Below are 21,782 nucleotides of genomic sequence, written 5' to 3'. Positions count from 1 at the left end.
CACATACAGAGACTTAAACTGTTCTGCCTGATGTTAGCCTGTTCATGATCAATCTTGATGGCAGACCTAGAGGCCAAAGGTACAATAGCAGTGAGTGGGAGGTACTACATTTTCAAACTTTACAGGTGTAAAGGTAATTTTTTTGCCATTCTTTAATAAGTAAATACTCATACTGACGGTCGAATTGGATGGATATAGTGGGAGTTGTCATTTACAGCAGTAACCCTGTCCAGGGTGAGGGGAGCCAGGGAGGGCTTACAGCAAAATCTCATGAAGTTTAAACTCTAAATCAAGTTGGAATAAGTGGATAAGTTAAGTAAATGCATGGCCTCTCTGGGAGAACAATAGTTATATACTGTAAGCACCATGTCAAACAATGCATAACTGATTAAGGAAAAATATTGACAGTCTGAGTACAGATGAGTACAATGGATACAAAGAAAAGTGTAAGAAAAACAGTACAGGAGGAAATAGGGGGAAAATAAAAGAGGGAGGTAGGGGAATGATACCTGCCCAGGAGCCTGCCACTGTAACCTCTTAAAATGTTGTTTACTACTAGTGCATAATTTATATTTTCAAAGTAATGCAGATGTGCTGCTGTTACACTGCTCCGCGGAAGCAATTGGCTGAATGTACACAAAGCAGGGCTTACACTGGCCTGGGCCTGTAACAAAAAGTGTCGGAGGACAGGGAAAGAAAAGGCAGAAGAAACAGATTATATTTTTAGTGTTTCTTTGTGTTCCCAGTTATAATAAGGAAAGGAATGTGTTTTAAAAGCACTGTTATTCCTTAAAAACAAGTGTGGGGAGATTGGGTCTGACAGCCTATAGGTAACATACAGGACCATCACAAACGTTGGATGCAACTACTTCTTACAATTTTGAGAAGGTTAGAAAATAATCATGTAAGGCGCTGTTAGAATGAATTCTACTAGATTCAAATAATTATATTTCTCTATCGTCCTTTGACAGACGCAACCTCCATCTTTATTAGCCATTGGGTTATGCTGCCCCCTGCAGGAGTAGTTCTAGGCAGGAAAAAATTAATTCTCCACCCCCACGGGGCTGTCCCCATAGGCATAACCCACACACCCTCTGCTCCAGCAAACCAATTTGTTTTTGCCTAAAGAAGGAGTAGGACCTAGGTTTCCTGCCTGGACTTCGGTCTCAGTTTTTTATTCTTTTCAGAATATTTTGTTTTATTTTTCTTTACTCACTTTACTAGCTAGTGTTCAGGGGGATCCTCCTGGTGATCTACAAGCAATGCCGATGGGGGATTCGCACTGGATAATCTAGATCCTTAAGGTCTCCCCAGCCCGGCCTATAAGCATGAGCAGATTATAGTCCCGCACTGGGCCTCGCCAAGATGGTGCCCCTTTCCAGATGGGGACGAGCCTGCTAGTGGATGTCTCGCTGGGATGCGATGACCTGGAACGCCCTGAGTCACAGCGTACCCCTCGGCTGGCAGCACCCCCACTCTGGGTGGGAGGTGGTCTACCCAGAGCGGAGCCCATCCGGTCCATGGTATGGTGAGTAAATGTGGCCCCCTTGCCCCTTGGGGGTCTTGGGGGAATGTGGGCCCTCTCCTGGGAATAATAGGACCTGGCTTCCTAAAAGATCCCCCCTGTGCCCTGTCTCCCTCTCTGGTTTCCACAGGGGGCGATATTACTGGGGCGCCTGGCGTCCTGAGGGGGGTGGCATTTGTACTTTTTTTCTGGGTCTGGTTGTAAATCCTTGAGGCCTTCATTTTGGGTTCCCTGACTGCATGGCACACCGTGGGTGCCGCCATCTTTAGTGTGAGCAATGTATGGGGCAGCCATTTTCCCTGTGCTTCCTATTGATTTGCATTGGCATCCATTTTTGTGTAGTCCTCTGATGCTACACAGGCAGCGTGACCTTTCACATCCAGGCTGATGTCACATTCTGTGATTTCTTCTTCCTGCTGCACAGGCCGATTCAGGAGGTCTCCTCTGGAGATAGTACAGTAGTGGGATCTTTGTGGGCATATCCCTGCACACTCTGCTGTGGGCGTATATTTAAGGGGGACTCCGCAGGCCGCTGCAATCAGCGGCGGGACGCGATCGGCGTTTTAAAGTGACAGTAGTCCTTTTTTCTGTTACATTGAATATGGAGTCCCAGGCTGTAAATTCACCCTCAGACCCACTCTCACGCTGTCCTCACAATTGGATGGTGAAGAGGACCTGTTTTCTTCAGCTGCAGTGCGGGAACGCACTTTGGTGGAAGCCCTGATTGTTTCCGTTAGGGAAACTTTAGAATTGGCAGATTAACCCCACGCCAGCAGGGACACGGGTGGCTTTTGGCTCCCATAAGACCCAAAAATCGGGCAAGGTTTTCCCTTGTCCCAAGACTTTTCATGATATTGTGAATGACCAATGGCGGCGCATCAAGCATGTTCTAGTAGTCTTCACGTGTTGGCAGGTTCTATTCTAAAGCCGTTTTTTGTGTCTGTTTTAGTATCACAGACGGTTATGGAATGGATTAAGGTTCTGAAATGGAACTTGGACCCTGACATAGTTCCCCTGGAACTGATGGAACTTATGGACCAGATGGCTCAGGCCCTGGTGTTCCTGTGTGATGCGTTCTTGGATGCGGCTCCCCTGGTGGCCAGAGTTTGAGCTTTGGGGATTGCCCTACGGCGCATGGTTTGGCTAAAGAGCTGGTTGGCTCACCAGGCCTCCAAGAAAGCCCTAAAATATCTTCCTTTTCCGGGAGAGCGTTTGTTTGGCGACTTTTTCATTACTCTCTGGTTGCGTTCTTTTCACCCCTCATGCCTACACTGCTTTGGGACATCCCAATGGCAAATGAAGATGGAGGCTGCGTCTGTCAATGGACGATAGAGAAAACTGAATTTTTGTAAGAACTTACCGTAAAATCCGTTTCTCTGAAGTCTATTGACAGACGCAGCACCTGCCCCTCTGATATGGGGATGGCTTTTGTGTCTCTTCTTTACTGCTTACAACAAAACTGGTTTGCTGGAGCAGAGGGTGTGTAGGTTATGCCTATGCGGACAGCCCCGTGGGCATGGAGAATTCATTTTTTCCTGCCTAGAACTACTCCTGCAGGGGGCAGCATAACCCAATGCCTAATAAAGATGGAGGCTGCGTCTATCAATTGACTTCAGAGAAACGGATTTTACGGTAAGTTCTTACAAAAATCCAGTTATATATACAGTACCATACTGTGATATTTTGTTTAAACCTTTATATATATATATATATATATATATATATATATATATATATATATATATGTAATTTTTTTCACCTAGTAGAATTCATTGTAACAGCACTTACTTTATTATTTTCTAACCAGTTTCAAGCTGGATACACACTATCCAACTTTTGTGGTTAGATTTCCTTCAGATTTACCTTTTCTATGTAGTGCAAGGGCCTGCCAGATTGCATACAAATTGAAAGTGTTTAGGTTTGACCTCGTATTTTATGGTTTTGGTAAGTCTAAAGGAAAAAGTCTTCAGAAAATCTTATAGTGTGTATGGCCCATTATTGTGGTTTTTTTTTTTTCACATTTAGTGGTTATTTAGCCTATTGGACTGGTGCCTTCATAAATTACACAATTTTGGGAAGGTGCCAATTAATTTTGTCCAGACCATTGAGTTTTGCGTGGAATGTGGGTCAGATTTGGCTTTTTTATTTCTCCACTTTTTTGTATTCAAGCAAAAGAAAAAAACATGAGAATGCCTAAACATTTGTAATTGCAACAATATTCTGGGCGAAGTGGTTCAATAACTGACAGAAATGCAGGGGTGCCAATTTTTATGGCCATAATTGTATTTAACTTTTCAGTGAGTGCTTAGTCAAATCTGCTCTCTTTAAAGAGCTATAAGGACGTCTGGCATCCAACACTTTCATGTGTGTCACCCCCTGGGGATTGTGGTCCTTTCTGCTAGTCAGTTTATTATTACTGTACGACATTGTTTGGATGTGTATTATCAAAGCAAGGTGTACATCACATGGACACAGAAAAACTAATGCCCTAAGTGCTACCTATAAACAGGCCACACCTCAAGTGTTGCGTTCTTTCCAAAAACATGTTTTTTCCTTCCTTAACAGAATAAAAAGGACAATTTATCTAAACGTGGCAGAAATGTTAACTCTTCTCACTCGATCCAGAAATAAATAGAAAAAATTCAGTGTCAATGTGTTGTAATGTGTATACTAGCGCACTAGTATACATATTTTCATTTTCCTAGTCCAGGTATCCCTAGTTGCTGCTCCCAAGTGAGTTAACGCTTCCTACACACTTTTTTACAATGTAAAATGTGATCATGTGTAAACCTAGAGCGCCACTTTGCTTTGGGAACAGGAAGAGGCCATCCTCAAACTGTTCCCACAAAGTTGGGAACATGAAATTGTCCGAAATGTCTTGGTATGCTGACGCATTAAGAGTTCCCTTCACTGGAACTAAGGGGCCAAGCCCAACCCCTGAAAAATAACACCACACCATAACCCCCCCTCCATCAATTGATTTGGACCAGTGCACAAAACAAGGTTCACGTACAACATCAGTGCCTGACCTTACAAATGCGCTCCTGGAAGAATGGTCAAACATTCCCATAGACACACTCCTGAACCTTGTGGACAGCCTTCCTAGAAGAGTTAAAGCTGTTAAAGCTGCAAAGGGTGGGCCAACTCAATATTGAACCCTACGAGCTAAGACTGGGTTGCTATTAATATTCATGTGTGTGTAAAGGCAGGCGTCCCAATACTTTTGACAATATAGTGTATATATTGATGTTTGTGTGCTATTTATTGATTTTTTTTTTAAAATTTTTTTTTTTTTTTTTTACATACTGATTGTTTTATGCATTACCTACTGAGAACAGGGTTTATTTAACCGGTATTGCGCACTATGTTTTTTGGGCTGTGCAATTTAACCACTTGCCGCCTGCCCACCGTCAAATGATAGCGGAGCGGTGCGGCTCTTGTTCTGGGATGACATCATATGACGGCGCCCCAGAACAGTTCCTCTCGCTTTCGCGCAGGGGCGCGCAACGCGGCGATCTTGACCACGCCGTGTTACTAGGACACGGCACGACCCCGATCTTGGTAAAGATCCAATGATGTGGCTCTTTACCCATGTGATCAGCTGTGTCCAATTACAATCGGTCAAATGTAAATAAGGAAGTGCCGTTATTCGGCTCTCCTCGCCTTACACTGTCAGAGTGTGTGGCAAGGAGAGCCGATAAGCGGCTCCTCCTCGAAGGGGAGCACAAGACAAGTAATCAGGGCACTGATGATCAGTGCCCTGATTACAACAAATTAAATGAAATGCACAAGAATAACATAAAAACATGGCACATCAGTGCACCCAATCAGTGCCCATTATTGATGCCAGTCAGTGCCTGCTCATCTGTGCTGCCCATCAGTGTCCACCAGTGCCGCCCATCTGTGCCCACGTGTGCCGCCCATCAGTGCCCACCAGTGCCGCCCGTCAGTGCCCACCAGTGCCACCCATCAGTGCCCACCAGTGCCGCCAGTCAGTGCCCATCAGTTCCGCCAAACAGTGCCCATCATTGCTGCCCACCAAAGCTGCCTATCAGTGCCACCTAATCAGTGTCCTTCAGTGCCACCTCATCAGTGCCCATAAGTGCCACCTCATCAGTGCCCATCAGTGCAGTCCATAAGTGCCCATCAGTGTCGCCTCATCAGCGCACATCTGTGAAGGAGAAAAATTACAGAATTTACTGACAGAAACTAAGAAAAACCTTTTTTTTCGAAATTTTCTATTTTCTTTTTTTTTTATAAAATAAAAAACTTAGCTATGATTAAATACCACCAAAAGAAAGCTCTATTTGTGTGAAAAAAATGATAACATTTTCATTTGGGTGCAGTGTTGCATGACCACGCAATTGTCATTCAAAGTGTGAGAGCGCTGAAAGCTAAAAATTGGCCTGGGCAGGAAGGGGGTGAAAGTGCACTGTATTGAAGTGGTTAAACAGTTAATGCAGATAATGGGCTGTGTTTTCTGCTGAGATGCATGCAAAGACTGCATACTTCTTCTGTGATATAGTTGGGGCTGGAGAATGAATAGTGGACTTGCTCCGTGACTGGCTTAACAGAAAGAACAGCAACCTAAATAAAAACCCTGCCATGTTGCAGCTGCTTAGCATGCCTTATAGTAAATCGAACTACTACTGAAAGTCATTATTTTTATGAGCTGGATCTTAACTTAAGGGTAAGAGATATTACTTGTCCTTACAAGAGTATTTAATGCTTGGAAATTATATATGATCAGACATAAGGGCTTTGTTCTGATGTTTTTTAAGGGATTTTAGTTCATATATATCATCCTTACATATACTGTATGTAAAACAAACTTTGGTTACATTTTTTGTACTTTATTATCAGGCTGGTTCTATTTCATTGAAAGTGGTTCTCAGTAGTTGTTCCAGTACAAGAAGTGTATGAATTGTTATGTTTAGTGGACAAAAGTAACATGTATTCCAAATTGAAAGAGTGTGAATTTGTGGACTAGGATTAGAGATACAGCTGTGATACGAATTCCAATTTTTTGCTTTTAGAAATCACGCCTCACTATTTTCTTTTCTTTTAATTGTGTAACATTTTGGATTCGCATTATGTTATTATAACTTGGTGGTGTATCTCTTTTATGAGCGTATAATGACAACTCACCATGTCTTTTGGGAATCTGCAAACGTAATACTTGTTCTTTTAGACATCTTAAAATGCCAGAGTGATTCAGTTTGACATTTAAGACTTCCCTCATGCAAGACAGAAGATGTTCTAATTTAGGATTAGGCAACCTGCAGCCCTTTGAGATGTTTAGCAATTACGACCAATATATTCCAAGGTCTAGTAGTTGCTAGGAGTTGTATCCAAGCATAAAATACACATGGGTTGTTCAGACTACAACATTGTAATCCTTTTGTTAAAGTAGCTAGCCCCATACTTAACCAGACGATCATTGCCAGCTTAACATATTAATTATGTGAATTGCTATACAAAGAGTATGTGTGTGTGTGTGTATATATATATATATATATATATATATATATACAAAACATTTACAAATAAAGTTCCCATGCATACATTCTTTTTAGTCTATAGCTTTTAAATCATTGGAAAGGTGGCACTATTGACATTTACTCTGTTCACAAGATAGTTGATGCTTTTTTTTTTCTTGGCCCATTCATTGAGTGCAGAACACAGTAACCCTTAAAGTGGTTCTAAAGGCAGATGGTTTTTATTTTAATACATTCTATGTATTTATATAAAAACCCTTCTGTGTGTAGCAGCCCCCCTCAGGCCCTCTAATACTTACCTGAGCCCCATCATCAGTGATATTGCACTAAAGCTACAAAGTCCGGGGACTCTCCCTCCTCATTGGCTGAGACAGCAGTGGATGCCATTGGCTCCCACTGTTGTCAATCAAAGTCAGTGAGGAAAGAGAGGTGGCAGAGCTTAGCTCCATATCGGAATGGACACACAGAACAGCTGCTTGGCTCGGGTGCCCCCATAGCAAGCTGCTTGCTGTGGGGCACTCTGCAGGAGGGAATGGGCCAGGAGTGCCGACAAGGGACCCCAGAAGAGGAGGATCTGGGCTGCTCTGTGCAACACCACTGCACAGAGCAGGTAAGTATAACATGTCTGTTATTTTTAAACAAATAAAAGAAGACTTTAATATCACTTTAAGCACAGAATTTTTTTTTTTTTTTTTTTTTTAGTGTGCCAGCAGCAATTCAAAAGCTGTATTGATTGGCTGTAGTGGCTGGGTGCACTCTTCACATCTCTTTGTACAAGCTAGTAGTAATTATTCACATTCAGCTGAATGTATTCTGTAATGTTGAAGATGTTTCATAGCCTATCTAAAGGCGCTTTTCCACTCCATGGAACCAAACGGTTAGGCTCGCTTTTGCGCTTTTCCACTGCATGGTACCGCATGGTACGGTGTTGGAACGGTTCGGTACGGTACAGCGGCGCTTTTCCACTACATGGAACCGAACGGTACGGCTCGCTTAAACAGTACCACCTCAGTTGTGGTTCCAAGAGGGCCATACCGGTACCATATTCCACAATCCTTTGCATGCAGCCTTGACTGTTTGTCACTACTAGCCACTGATTGGTCAGAAAATCGTTGTTATCCCACCCACTTTACTTTAGTGGAAAAGAAAACCGTACCAAACCGTTCCAACACCGTACCATGCGGTACCATGCAGTGGAAAACCAAACAGAACCAAGCAGGGCCAAGTGGAGCTGAGCCGGTACTTGCAGTGGAAAAGTGCCATAAGCAACTTCTCCAATTCTAATAAGATGATAAGGCAAATGTTTAGATGTTTTACCATCTCACTTTCCATGCCAATTGGATTAAGGTGTCTGTATAACCTGTGTAAACGCTGAGATCTTTTCCTGCTACTCCTTGGAAATAAATTGGCTTGAATAGGCTAGGAAACTTCTTCAGCTTCTTCAACATTACAGACCAAGTCCAGCTGAATGTGACTACCACTAGCTATACCATGACCTGCATCAATGAGAACCTTTTTGTATTGGCTTGCTGTATGAACTTTAACACCATAGAAAAACATTATTTTAGGCATGCCACTCCCTCCTGACCAATAGATGTTTTATTCCAGGGACTCTAGTAGTTCACTTCAATTCTACTACAATTTCAGTAGTAAATGTCCACAAAGAAGCAGCTGGGAAATTTGATATTGATTAGTATTGTTTAGGAATGTATGTTCTGCTTCTGACCTGTATTTTGTGATTATTTTTATGATCTGGAATGCAGTGTTTCAATTTTGAATCTTATTGTAAAAAGACGTGTTCTTGTGCATTCAGTGTTGGTTTTGCCATGCCTTGATTTGTAATTATTCTTCTACACAAGATAATGGGGGAATTCATAAAGGGTGTCCTAGACACCCTTTAGAATATCCTTAATATCCTTCGGGGTTACCACCCTAAATTTGTTGGTGCTTGGAGCTGGTTCATGTACCTGGAGAAGTATTTTATCGGTTGTACTCCTTAAAGGCTCACCCACAGTCCTTGTAGGGTACTGCAGTGAATGGTGGATGGTGCCGCCGTGCAATCATTGTAAAAAAGGATCTTCACCAGCACACCTTGATATATGAAGGGTTTATGAACATGGATACCTGCCTTTGAGGAAAAAGAGGTGTATACCCCATGTTTATGTTCATTTGTATGCTACTGCAGCAGCTATTATGTGTTGTAGTATTTATTTGGCATGCTATGTTGTACACCCCAGTGTTTTGCAGCAGTTAGTTTAGTCCTAGAAAGGTTTAGGAAGAAATGATTGGTACATGAATCCTGAAAAAAGGATTTTCACTAACATACCTTGGTATTGTTATAATCTTGTCCTTTATTCACACAAAAGTAAGATTCCTTTTCCAAGGCAACGTGATGCACTAGCATGAGACAAAGTTGCCTAAGTGTGCATATGGGCGGAGACACAGAAAAAAGGTGTGGCAATGGAAAAAGGGGCAGATATTGCAGCAGCATAGTATATCAATACATCTGAGCAAAACCATAATGAGGGGTTCTCTATTAAAAATAAACAGTGAGGTAATAGGGAAATAAACTGTTGGTGGGAGATACCAATTTCTTGGTTGAAAACATACACAAAAGGGTAAACTTTTAGTGGGGGAGGGGCTATGTGGTCATTCTTACATCAAAGCTTTGTTTCTGATTGGTTGTTGGTACTACCTAATCTCTATGTCTCATTTTATTGCATCACTACTACCCATCAGTGCAGCCTATCAGTGCCCATCAGTGCCGCCTCATCAGCAGGGAAAAATTACTTATTTACAAAATTTACTTACAGAAACTAAGAAAAACGTTTTTTTTCAAAATTTTCAGTCTTTTTTTCTTTTTTTTAGTAAAAAAAAAAAAAAAACAGCTGTGAATAAATACCACCACGCAAAAGCTTCATTTGTGTGAAAAAAGTAATAAAAATGTCATTTGGGTACAGTTTTGAATTACCGCGCAATTGTCATTCAAAGTGTGACAGCGCTAAAAGCTGAAGATTGGCCTGGGCAGGAAGGGGGTGAAAGTGCCCAGTAGGCAAGTGGTTAAAAAATGAATCCTACGAGGTCCCAAAATGTCTGCCTGTGATGCTTTATGTTAATAAAGGACAAGATTATCACTACACCAAGGTGTTCTGGTGAAGATCCTTGCTTTATGATTTGTATACCAGTCACTCCTTACTCAGGCCTTTCTAGGACTAAACTAACTGCTGCAAAGCTTTGGGGTGCTAAATTCCAAAAGGCAGGATGAATTTGACACCCATGTACACAAACTCTTTGGCTACCAGTGTATGCATAACTGTAAAGAATATATTGTCACTGTATAAATAATTGATCAGTGGGGTTGTGCATCATAAGGAAGTGGCCAGGGCCAAGCTTGAGTTCAGGAAGGAAGGAGTTTTTGCATTGGAACTCTAATTGAGCACTACAAGATATGTGACATAATACCTGCATGCACATTTTGATGCTGGCTAAACATGTCTTCCTTCAATTTGGAAGATTTAAAGTGAAAACAGACTTACTTTATAGACTAATAATTGAAGGTGTTGTGATTAGCAAGGATCAAAATTGTTTGCAGTTGCTAACATCTATGGAAATTTTAAGTGAGACAAATATTATGCAGATGCAAACAGACAGCATGTTTATGCAATAGATTATTACAGTATGCGTTAGGTTGGATTTAGTGGACAGAGAAAATACAGCATTTATGTTTTCTGCATAGTGAATTACTGTTTTGATATAATAACAAAACTGTACATTTTAACTTACAGGAAATCTGGTGCTGTTGGTTCTCGGCTGACCGGGGCTGGATGGGGAGGTTGTACGGTTTCCATGGTTCCCTCAGATAAACTGGAGGAATTTCTATTAAGTGTACAAGAAAAATTTTACAAAACAGATGAACGCAGATCATCGTTACTGCAGCAAAGCCTGTTTGCCACAAAACCTGGACCTGGTGCAAGAGTCCTTCTGGAGGAAAAGTGAACTCTTGATGGAATTTTTTTTTCATTTAAGGGAAACCAATGACCACCCTAGCTTTTCGAAATTAAATAAGGTTTGTTAAATCAAATGATAAAACTACTAGCAATCTTATACAAAGTGGAACTAAACCCTCCTCTCTCCTCCTTGCCCAGGAAGCTGCCATCTTGACCTCTGTTTAATCTGCAGTTGCCTTGGCTCTGCACATGTGATCAGCTATGACACCAGCCATTTGATGGCCTGAAAGTTCCGTTGAGAGCATGAAGCCACAGTGACAGTTATCATTCACGATGTGCCTTGAATGTAACTGTTTTGGGAAACAGTTTAATTGTTGCGTTTGGTTCCACTTTGAGCTTGACATACAGTAGCTCGCAAAAGTGAGTACACCCCTCACATTTTTGTAAATATTTTATTATATCTTTTCATGTGACAACACTGAAGAAATGGCACTTTGCTACAATGTAAAGTAGTGAGTGTACAGCTTGTATAACAGTGTAAATTTGCTGTCCCCTCAAAATAACTCAACACACAGCCATTAATGTTTAAAAAGCTGGAAACAAAAGTGAGCACACCCCTAAGTTAAAATGTCCAAATTGGGCCCAAAGTGTAAATATTTTATGTGGCCACTATTATTTTCCAGCACTACCTTAACCCTCTTGGGCATGGAGTTCACCAGAGCTTCACAGATTGACACTGGATTCCTCTTCCACACCTCCATGACGACATCACAGAGCTGGTGGATGTTAGAGACCTTGCGCTCCTCCACCTTACCTTTGAAGATGCCCCACAGATGCTTGGCCAGTACATCACCTTTACCCTCAGCTTCTTTAGCAAGGCAGTGGTCCTCTTGGTGTTTGGGGTCATTATCATGTTGGAATACTTCCCTGCGGCTCAGTCTCCAAAGGGAGGGGATCATGCTCTGCTTAAGTATGTCACAGTACATGTTGGCATTCATGGTTCCTTCAATGAGCTGTAGCTCCCCAGACCCCACTCATGCAGCCCCAGACCATGACACTCCCACCACCATGCTTCACTGTAGGCAGGACACACTTGTCTTTGTACTCCTTACCTGGTTGTTGCCACAAACGCTTGACACCATCTGAACCAAATAAGTTTATCTTGGTCTCATCAGTCCAAAGGACATGGTTCCAGTAATCCCTGTCCTTAGTCTGCTCAACCTCAGCAAACTGTTTGTGGGCTTTCTTGTGCATCATTGTTAGAAGAGGCTTCCTTCTGGGACTAAAGCCATGCAGACCAATTTAATGCAGTGTGTGGCGTATGGTCTGAACACTGACAGGCTGAACCCCCTTCAACCTTTGCAGTAATGCTGGCAGCACTTAAACGTCCATTTTCCAAAGACAACCTCTGGATATGACGATGAGCATGTGCACTCAACTTCTTTGGTCGACCATGGCGAGGCCTGTTCTGAGTGGAACCTGTCCTGCTAAACCGCTGTATGGTCTTGGCCACTGTGCTACAGCTCAGTTTCAGGGTCTTGGCAATCTTCTTATAGCCTAGGTCATCTTTATGTAGAGCAACAATTCTTTTTTTAGATCCTCAGAGAGTTCTTTGTCAGGAGATGCCATGTTGAACTTCCAGTGACCAGTATGAGAGAGTGAGAGAGATAACACCAAATTTAACACACCTGCTCTCCCATTCCCAGCTGAGACCTTGTAACACTAACGAGTCACATGACACCGGGGAGGGAAAATGGCTAATTTGGCCCAATTTGGACATTTGCACTTAGGGGTGCACTCACTTTTGTTGCCAGAAGTTTAGACATTAATGGCTGTGTGTTGAGTTATTTTGAGGGGACAAAAAATTTACACTGTTATACAAGCTGTACACTCACTACTTTGCATTGTAGCAAAGTGTCATTTCTACACATGAAAAGATACAATAAAATATTTACAAGAATGTAAGGGTTGTACTCACTTTTGTGAGATACTGTAGACCCCCCGATGGAGGTTGAACTTAGAAGCATGATCCAACTGTCAAAAAATGCCAATTTGGTTAGACGCCGGCATAAATATGACAGCTGAAGCCACGGGAACATTCATGTTTTTTCTATGAAGTGGGAAACGGGGGCAGATACTGTCAACACAGTTTATAACCAGGACAGTTTTCAAACTTTAGCAGACTTTTTCTTTCAATAATTGTTAAATGTTAAGTAATATCTTCTTAGTTCAGCTTATTATTTTAGGGTAGTACATTTATGATTTAATTAAATTTACAATAAAACTACAGACAAACATTTGCCTCTAAAATATTATTTTATTGTTTGGAGAAATACAATGATAGGACATAAGTTGTTAACGGAAAGACTTTCAAAGCATTACTAGTGTTTGTTCAGAGTCTGGCTCAGAATCTTCAGCATCAAGAATATCTTGTATTGTCAGATCGTCTTTCATGAATAATTTGCTGGAAAATGGCATCTTGTGCTATTGTAGGGAAAAGAAGAAAGAGTTATTAAGGAAGCTAATATATGTATGTTGGCAATAATAAATGATTGCAAGTCATCCATAAAATGGTTTGTGTGCAATGTGCTTTATTTCAACAAACATTTTCCTGCTATACAACACAAAAACACATAACACCAGAAACAAGTGGCTGTTTCGTAGCATTTTGCATTGGCGTCAATGTGCGTTTAGTCGTGTTAGCTTTTTGCAGCATTTCTCTGCCTCTATTCAAAATCAATGGTTCCCTATTAGAGCCATTTTAGCTGATCCGACTTTAGCCCATTGATTTGAATAGAAGTCGCATCCATGTCAGATCATCATGACTTGACTTGTGGCATGCGACTTGTGCTCTGAGGATCTTGAAGGGGAACCCCACACCAACATTTAAAAAAAAACAACGTGGGGTCCCCCCAAAATCCATACCAGAGCCTTATTCGAGCATGCGTCCCCCTCCTGTATCATACCATGCCACATGCCCTCAACATGGGGGGGGGGGGGTGCTTTGGGGCGGGGGGGGCTCTGCACCTCTCACCCCAAAGCACCTTGTCCCCATGTTGATGGAGACAAGGGCCTCTTCCTGACAACCCTAGGAGGTGGTTGTGGGCAGTGGGCATACTGGAATATGGAAGCTCCCTTTAACAAAGGGGGCCCCCAGATCCTGGCCCCTCGTTCCATGTGAATGAGCATGGGGTACATTGTACCCCTACCCGTTCACCCCAAAAAAAGGCAGTGTAATGTAAATAAAAACAAGAGATGGTTTTGACAAGTCCTTTTTTAAAAATCTTCCTTCTGTCTTTATCCTCTGGTCTTCTCCCTCCGGTGTTCCCTGCCGCTGCTGCCTTTTCTGCTGCCGACCCAGTCCTCCTCTGACGCTTTCTCCCGTCATAGTGCCAGCTCCGTTCTCTGCTGGTTCTTATATAGCCATGGGGCATGGCCATCAGGTAAAGTCACCATGGGACCGTGTTGGCGGCTGAGAAGACAGCAGCGGTGAAGTAGACCTGAGGTAGAAAACTGGGGGGAGAAGACCATAGGAATGAGACAGTAGGAAGATTTAAAAAAAAGGACCTGCTTTTATTTACGCTACACTGCCTTTTTGGGGGTAAATGGGTAGGGGTACAATGTTCACATGGGGGTGCCAGGATCTTCCAGACTCTGATAAGCCCCCTGCCTGCAGACCCCCATGACCACCACCCAGGATTGACAGGAAGAGGCCCTTGTCCCAATCATCATGGAGGCAAGGTGCTTTGGGGTGGGAGGCGCAGAACCCCCCCCCCCACCCCAAAGCACCAATCCCCCCCATGTTGAGGGTGTGTGGCCTGGTATGGTCCAAGAGGTTGGCGCTCGATCATCCCCCCTTTCCTGACTTGCCAGGCTGCATGCTCGGATAAGGGACTGATATGGATTTTGGGGGGGACCGCACACGTTTTTTTTTTTTGGCATGGGGCTCCCCTCAAAAACCATACCAGACTGAAGGGTCTGGTATATTCTTGGGGGGGGGACCCTACGGCTTTATTTATTTTTTTTTCATTTTGGCGTGAGGTTTCCTTTTAAGATCCATTCCAGACTCAAGGGGCCTGGTATGGATCTCGGGGGTAAACCCCACACGTTTTAATTTTTTTATTTTGGTTTGTTTTGGTTGTATGATGGTTTTGGTTCTATGATGTAACACCTAAGCTCTGAGTGCCTGAGATTTAGTACCAAGTTTGAAAAGTTTACACTGTAATATGAATACATTCCAAACATCAAACATAGCCCCGGTTTTTATTGTAAGGGGAGATGACTGTCTTAACTATCCACGACGCTGGACCCTATATAGAGGCCTGGCATTGCCTGTCACAGTAGGCATACACCCCTAAAAGGGTCTTCAGGATTTGGGCTCAATAGGGATGGACCACGTCTTGGATCTGTATAGCACCCTGTGGCTGACTACACGCATTGCACAAAATGCCGAGGTGAGCGCCTGCACAAGATCCAGTGCCTGAAGTGATATTACAAGCAATCCCCACAGCGGGGGCCAGGGTACAGCTTCCAATGTTTTAATGAGGTTGCACTGACCAAATGCACTGCTTCTATTGAGGTAGTAGAACACAGTGAAGAAGTTGATTGATGAGTTGATGGAAGAATTGGATGATAAAGTTAAGGATGCTTTCCCTGTAAGAGAGAAGAGATTCATCGCCTTGGGACACTAGCAAAAAACCGAGGACTCAGAGTGGGGTAGGGTTATAAGGAAGACACCAGGGGACGTGTCATGAAAGCTTTTGCTAGTGTCTAGTCAAGCCTATAACCCAGTGTCAATGAATACTATGCCTATGTCCTGTACTGTATGATTAAAGTGGTTATAAACCTCATGTTCTACAATTCCAACAGGCACCATGTTTTAGCCTTTTCTTGAAAAATTAAAAGCACATTGTAAGTTGTACCTGGATTTTCTCATCCCTGTGCCTGTCACAGTCCTCTGAAACACTCTGGTCTGTGGGCGTGTCTACGGGCTGGAGCTCTGGAGGTGAAGTCTTGATATCACAGGACTTACTAAGTGACAGCTTTACCATATACGATTTTTACATCCTGTATCCCTTTCACGGGTTCCATCTGTACACTCCCACTGGTGTGGCCTGAATGCAGAACTGGACATTGAAAACAGTGGTCCCCGTAAACACTGGGCATCATCTGAGGCACTGGGGGTGCAGACATTCATAGCAGGAAGGTGTTGAGCAACTGTGGGGAATCCTTACACACCAGGGCACTGCCCACACTTTATGCTTATTTCTACTAGCTTTTACTGTCATCGTTATCAACAGAGCCAAGCAGCCTCACACAGATTTAACCCCACAGCTGCAAGGGAGAGAGCAAAGAAGGAGGATGCAATTAACATCTTATTGATTTGAATGGAAGTCGGATCAGCATGATCCTACATGCGGCATGCGACTTGTGCTCTAAGGATCTTGAAGGGGAACCAAACAAACAAGGCACTTCAGCAGTGCGGGCTGATCGAGCATCACAGTAACATTCCTTCACTTAGATGGCCAAGATGTGAAGTCCGTGCGCAGGCCCCGCCCCCATACGTGCTACATCTGGGTGTAGACTTCGTTAGTAGAGGTCAGGCATAACGCGTATGTGGGGCGGAGCCTGCGCACGGACGTCACATCTTGGCTATCTAAGTGAAGGAATATTACTGTGAAGCTCAATCAGCCTGCACTGCTGAAGTGCCCTGTTTGTAAGTCTGCAATTTTATATTTTATTATTGAATAAATCAGATATACAGAGAGCACTAGAGGGTTATTTGTGTTCCCATATACAGTATATTGTGGTGCGATATTGGAGCTTTGTGGAGATATCTGGAGGGAGATATAGGGACTTTTAAGGTGCACAGATTATTTCATACAACACAAAATCTATATTTGGCTAAATTCAAAAAAAGTTTATTGGTACACAATTTTGTTAACAGTGGTGCAACCATGAAATATTTTTTAAATGCGTAGTATAGTAAATTGACATCACGCTTGTATTTCCGACATGTTTTGCCGTAGTGGCTTCTTCAAAGGAAAGCGTGATGATTATGCTAATGAGGCAAAGAAAAGTCCCGAATCAGTCCTAAACATAATACAATACTACAATACAGTCATATATGAATTGTACATACATAAAGAGAAATATATCTTGCAAATAAAACAAAGCAAACAAAGCTGCATCCTTCAGAGCGGATATCAGTTCCCCCAATAATAAATACTCTACCTCCATATGTTGCACTTTGGGGCATGGCCAAAACCAGATCAAAAAATGAAGGGAATCTATCCACATGGGCCCTCGTACAATATGTAAAAAAAAGGAAGGATCACCCAACAAACTGGATCGCCCGCAGAGGGGGGGGGAAGGTGACCTTGAATGATCAAATAATGAGTATATATCAGTAAGACAAAGATACGTACATAAATTTATGGAAATATATTTACAGTTATAGAAAGGACCCATGTGGATAGACTCCCTTTATTTTATCTGGTTTTAGCCCTGCCCCAAAGTGCAACATATGGAGGTAGGGTATTTATTATTGGGGGAACTGATGTCTGCTCTGAAAGATACAGCTTTGTTTGCTTTGTTTTATTTGCAAGATATATTTCTCTTTATGTATGTACAATTCATATATGACTGTATTGTATTATGTTTAGGACTGATTCGGGACTTTTCTTTGCCTCATTAGCATAATCATCACGCTTTCCTTTGAACTGAAAAAGCCCCTACGAAACATGTCGGAAATACAAGCGTGATGTCAATTTACTGTAATATGCATTTGATAAATGATATTCTATGGTTGCACCAATGTTTTTAATAAAATTGAGTACCAATAACATTTTTTGATTTTAGCCATATAAAATTTTGTGTTGTATGAAATAATCTGTGCACCTTAAAAGACCCTATATCCGCATTCCATTTTTTTAATTTACTCCACCAGGGGAAAATTCCTTACTGTTCCCCAAAGACGATTGGATATACCTTGGATCAACAATCTCTGGTCTTATTACTGGAAAATATCAATAACCACTTATATTCTTTGCATTTCTTACCGTGAAGAAGCCTTTCTGTATGCTGAGGTTAAACCTCTTTTCATCAAGTAGCAGAGAGTGCCTCCTTGTCCTTATTAATGACCTTAAAGTGAATAACTTTGCACCAGGTTCACTATATGGGTCATTTACATGTATACTGGAGAATCTTTTCCTCAGAGCTAAGCTCTTGCATGCCTCTTAGCAATTTGGTTGGCCTTCTCTTAACTCTCTCTAGTTCCCTAATATAACTTTTGTGAAAAACTGAACAACATATTCCAGATGAGGTTCTACTAATGATTTGTACAGGGACAAATAATGTCTCTTTCTCTGGAGTCTATACCTTTTTTAATGCAAGAAAATATTTTTTACTTGCTTTAGAAACTGCAGCTTAGCATTGCTTGCTATTATCAGGTCTATGATCTAAAAGAACACAGAGATCCTTCTTGATCATTAACTTCCCCAGTTGTAGTTCTCCTAGTATGTATGATATGTGCACATTTTTAGCTTCCAAGTGAATAGCTTGTCAACTAGAGATGGGCTGAACACCCCCTGGTTCGGTTCCCACCAGAACTCTCAAACATTCCAAAAGTTCAGACCTAAACCCCGAACCCCATTAAAGTCTATGGGACCCAAATTTTAAAAAACAAAAGTCCCCATTTTGAAGGCTTATATGCAAGTTTTTGGCAAAAAAAGGGTATTAGTGCCCAGGTACTGCTCTGGGGGACACGTATCAATGCAAACAATACGAGCATACGAGCAGTGATGTTAATGATGCTTAAAGTGAAACAATAAAAATTCCTTTTAATATAGTGACTGGGGGGTCCCCTTTAGAATCAAAATTCTAAAGAAGTTTATTATTTTAGAGATTCACAACCCCTAAACATAAGGTTATAAAACAAGAGAGCTATAAAATAAGACATACTACTCTTTATTTTTCATTACATTTCTTTAAATTTTATTAAAGCAATGTAATGTGTAAAAGAATAAAAATATTACCATGAAGTCATAATAGGGTCTTTTTTTAAAGTATTCGCCGACACCAATTACCGATACCTACTGCAACTTTTTTGTTTACATTTCAGCTGTCAGCAATGGTACAAAGCATTGAAACGTTATTTTACAAATGAAATACATTTTTTTTTAACTCAATGTGAAACATGTAAATATATGTTAAAGGTGTAAAAATATTTATGAACAAAGCAAACAAAAAAAAGTTTAAATTATTTATAGTTTATAAAATAGAAGTAAATAAAAAAAATCAGCAGGAAAATAATAATTAAATGGATAAGGAAAATAGGGAGTTAATAAGGCTGATTGGAGTAAATTAACCACTTGCCAATTGCCGCACGACTATGTACTGCGGCAGTCAGCCTCTCCTGGGCAAAGTGACGTATGGGTACGTCACTCGCCCACGAGCCTGAAGGGGGCGAGCGCGCACCGCCGGCTGCACGCTCCTGCCCCCGCTCGTTCCCTGCCTTCCCCGCGCGTGTGACCGTCGGCTCCGATGTCCGCCGGCCACTCGTGATCTCGCTCAGGAGAGGGAGAAAGACAGACGGCTGATGTAAACACAGCCGTCTATCATTCTCCCTTAGATCATCACTGAGGCTGTACGATCCTGCTATGTAGGATCGTATGTCTCTGTGATGATCTAACAAGCCATGCCCCCTGACAGTTAGAATTACGCCCCTAGGGACACACTTAACCCCTTGATCACCAATAAAGTCAACCCCTTCCCTGCCAGTGTAATTTTTACAGTAACAGTGCATATTTATAGCACTGATTATTGTAGTAATGTCACTGGTACCCCCAAAAGTGTCAAAAATGTCAGTCAAGGGACCGATCTGTCCGCCGCAATGTCGCAGTCCCGCAAAAAAAAAAATTGCAGATCGCCGCCATTACTAGTTAAAAAAAAACAATAAAAATGACATAAATCTTTCCCGTAGTTAGTAAACGCAATACCTTTTGCGCAAACCAATCAAAATACGCTTATTGCGATTTTTTTTACCACAAATATGTAGCGGAAAACAAATTGGCCTAAAATGTTAAAAAAATTAGATTTTTACATTTTTTTTGAGAATTTCATTTAAAAAAATGTGAAAAATATTGTTATTTTTTCAAAATTGTCGCTCTTTTTTTGTTTATAGCGCAAAAAGTAAAAATCGCAGAGGTGATCAAATACCACCAAATGAAATACCACCAAAAGGACATCAATTTCATTTAGGTACAGCGTCGCACGACCTTGCAATTGTCCGTTACAGTCACGCAGTGCCGAATCGCAAAATAGGGCCTGGTCTTTGAGCAGCCAAATCCTCCGGGGCTTAAGTGGGTTAATAAGGGGTTAAACAGAGGAAAAATTTTATAAAAACCCCAAAAACATATTTTTTTATTTGACAAGGTTGTTTTAAACTGACTTCATTTGCAGACCAAAGTTCATCCCCTTGATCTGTAAATGAATAAACAGAAGGACAGATACAAAGATACTATGTTTATTTTTATCTGTCTCTTTTTTTTTTTTTTGACAGCTGTGAGCAGGGGAACTGCTCTGACAGCTGAAGGAGATATCGGTTGCTAAGCAAGTGGCGGCCCCACTCCTTAACAACCAGTGATTTGTGTTTTTTTTACATTTCAGCTGTCAGTTGGGGAATCCCACTAACAGATGAAATAAACAAGCCTGAAAGTATCGGTTTCAGGTATCAGAGCATTTGCACTAGTATCGCTGCAACCCTACTTTTTACATCAATCGTAGAAATGCTGAATTAAGATCGTTTGGGGTCGGTGAGGTCACAAGGAGGCGGTGCCACCAGGTGTTGTCGCCAGGTGGCCCCACCCCTTACCTATATAAGAACTGTTAAGCAGCGGAGCCTGCAGTGGGCGGTTAGCCTTTGTTGCGGGTGATTTTTTTTTGCGGGTGTCCAGCGGTGGCGTCATTGTGATTATCGATAGATCTACATCAAAGATTATTGTTTTTTTATTTTTTTTTAAAAAGGCATTGTCAATAACTGCCTTCTAGTATTTTTGACACTTTTTTGGGTAAATGGGTAGGGGTACTATGTACTCCATACTCATTCACATAGGGGGGGCTGGGATCTGGGGGCCCCTTGTTAAGGGGGGCTTCCAGATTCCGATAAGCTCCCTGCCTGCAGACCCACACAACCACAGCCCAAGGTTGTGAGGAAGAGGCCCTTGTCCCCATTAACATGAGGACAGGGTGCTTTAGGGTGGGGGGGGCATGTGGTCTAATATGGTTCAGGAGTGGGGGATGCTCACTCCCCCCACCCTTTCCTGGTCTGTCAGGCTGCATGCTCTGATAAGGGTCCTTTATGAATTTGGGGGGGACCCCACACCTTTTTTTTTGGTGTAGGGCTGCCCTTAAAATCCATATTGGGGGGGGGCACCGTTTTTTTTTTCCTTTTTCCTATTGCTGGCAATGTTTTTTTTTTTTTTCATTCAGCTGTCAGCGGGGAAGCCCGTTGACAGCTGATGACTCATCTGTTGTTAAGGACACCACGGCCATTCCCCCATCTCTATTGTCAACATTCAATCTCATTTTGCCACATAGTCACCCAAATAAACTGTACACTCAGGTCTGCCTGTAAGCTGGAGGCATCTGAAAGACTTTATTGAACTACATAGCTTGGTGTGATCTGTAAATAAAGAAATGGTTGACTTTTTATCACAAACTCTATATCAGGCATGTCCAACCTGCGGCCCAAGGGCCGCATGCGGCCCAGAACCACAGACAATGCGGCCCAGTGCCCCCTGACAATTTATT

The 21,782-nt window shown here is 42.1% G+C and overlaps 2 protein-coding genes across 2 annotated transcripts in view; one reads left to right on the top strand and one right to left on the bottom strand.

The window, feature by feature from the left end:
* Nucleotides 1–11,062, top strand: part of GALK2 (galactokinase 2) — a 320,319-nt gene extending 309,257 nt beyond the window's left edge. The window contains exon 10 of the mRNA XM_082254041.1: nt 10,809–11,062. Within this exon, the coding sequence (XP_082110167.1) occupies nt 10,809–11,019 (211 nt within the window). The 3' untranslated portion in view covers nt 11,020–11,062. The remainder of the gene's footprint in view (nt 1–10,808) is intronic.
* Nucleotides 11,063–13,175: 2,113 nt separating this feature from the next.
* FAM227B (family with sequence similarity 227 member B) overlaps nt 13,176–21,782 on the bottom strand; it is a 733,538-nt gene continuing 724,931 nt past the window's right edge. Inside the window, exon 15 of the mRNA XM_082254045.1 lies at nt 13,176–13,454. Coding sequence (XP_082110171.1) covers nt 13,341–13,454 — 114 coding nt within the window. The 3' untranslated portion in view covers nt 13,176–13,340. The remainder of the gene's footprint in view (nt 13,455–21,782) is intronic.

Source organism: Pelophylax lessonae (assembly GCF_965119305.1).
Source record: "Pelophylax lessonae genome assembly, chromosome: 4".
NCBI classification, from domain to species: domain Eukaryota; kingdom Metazoa; phylum Chordata; class Amphibia; order Anura; family Ranidae; genus Pelophylax; species Pelophylax lessonae.
The sequence above is the reverse complement of the archived record's forward strand: the minus strand, read 5'-3'. Positions and strand labels throughout refer to the sequence as shown.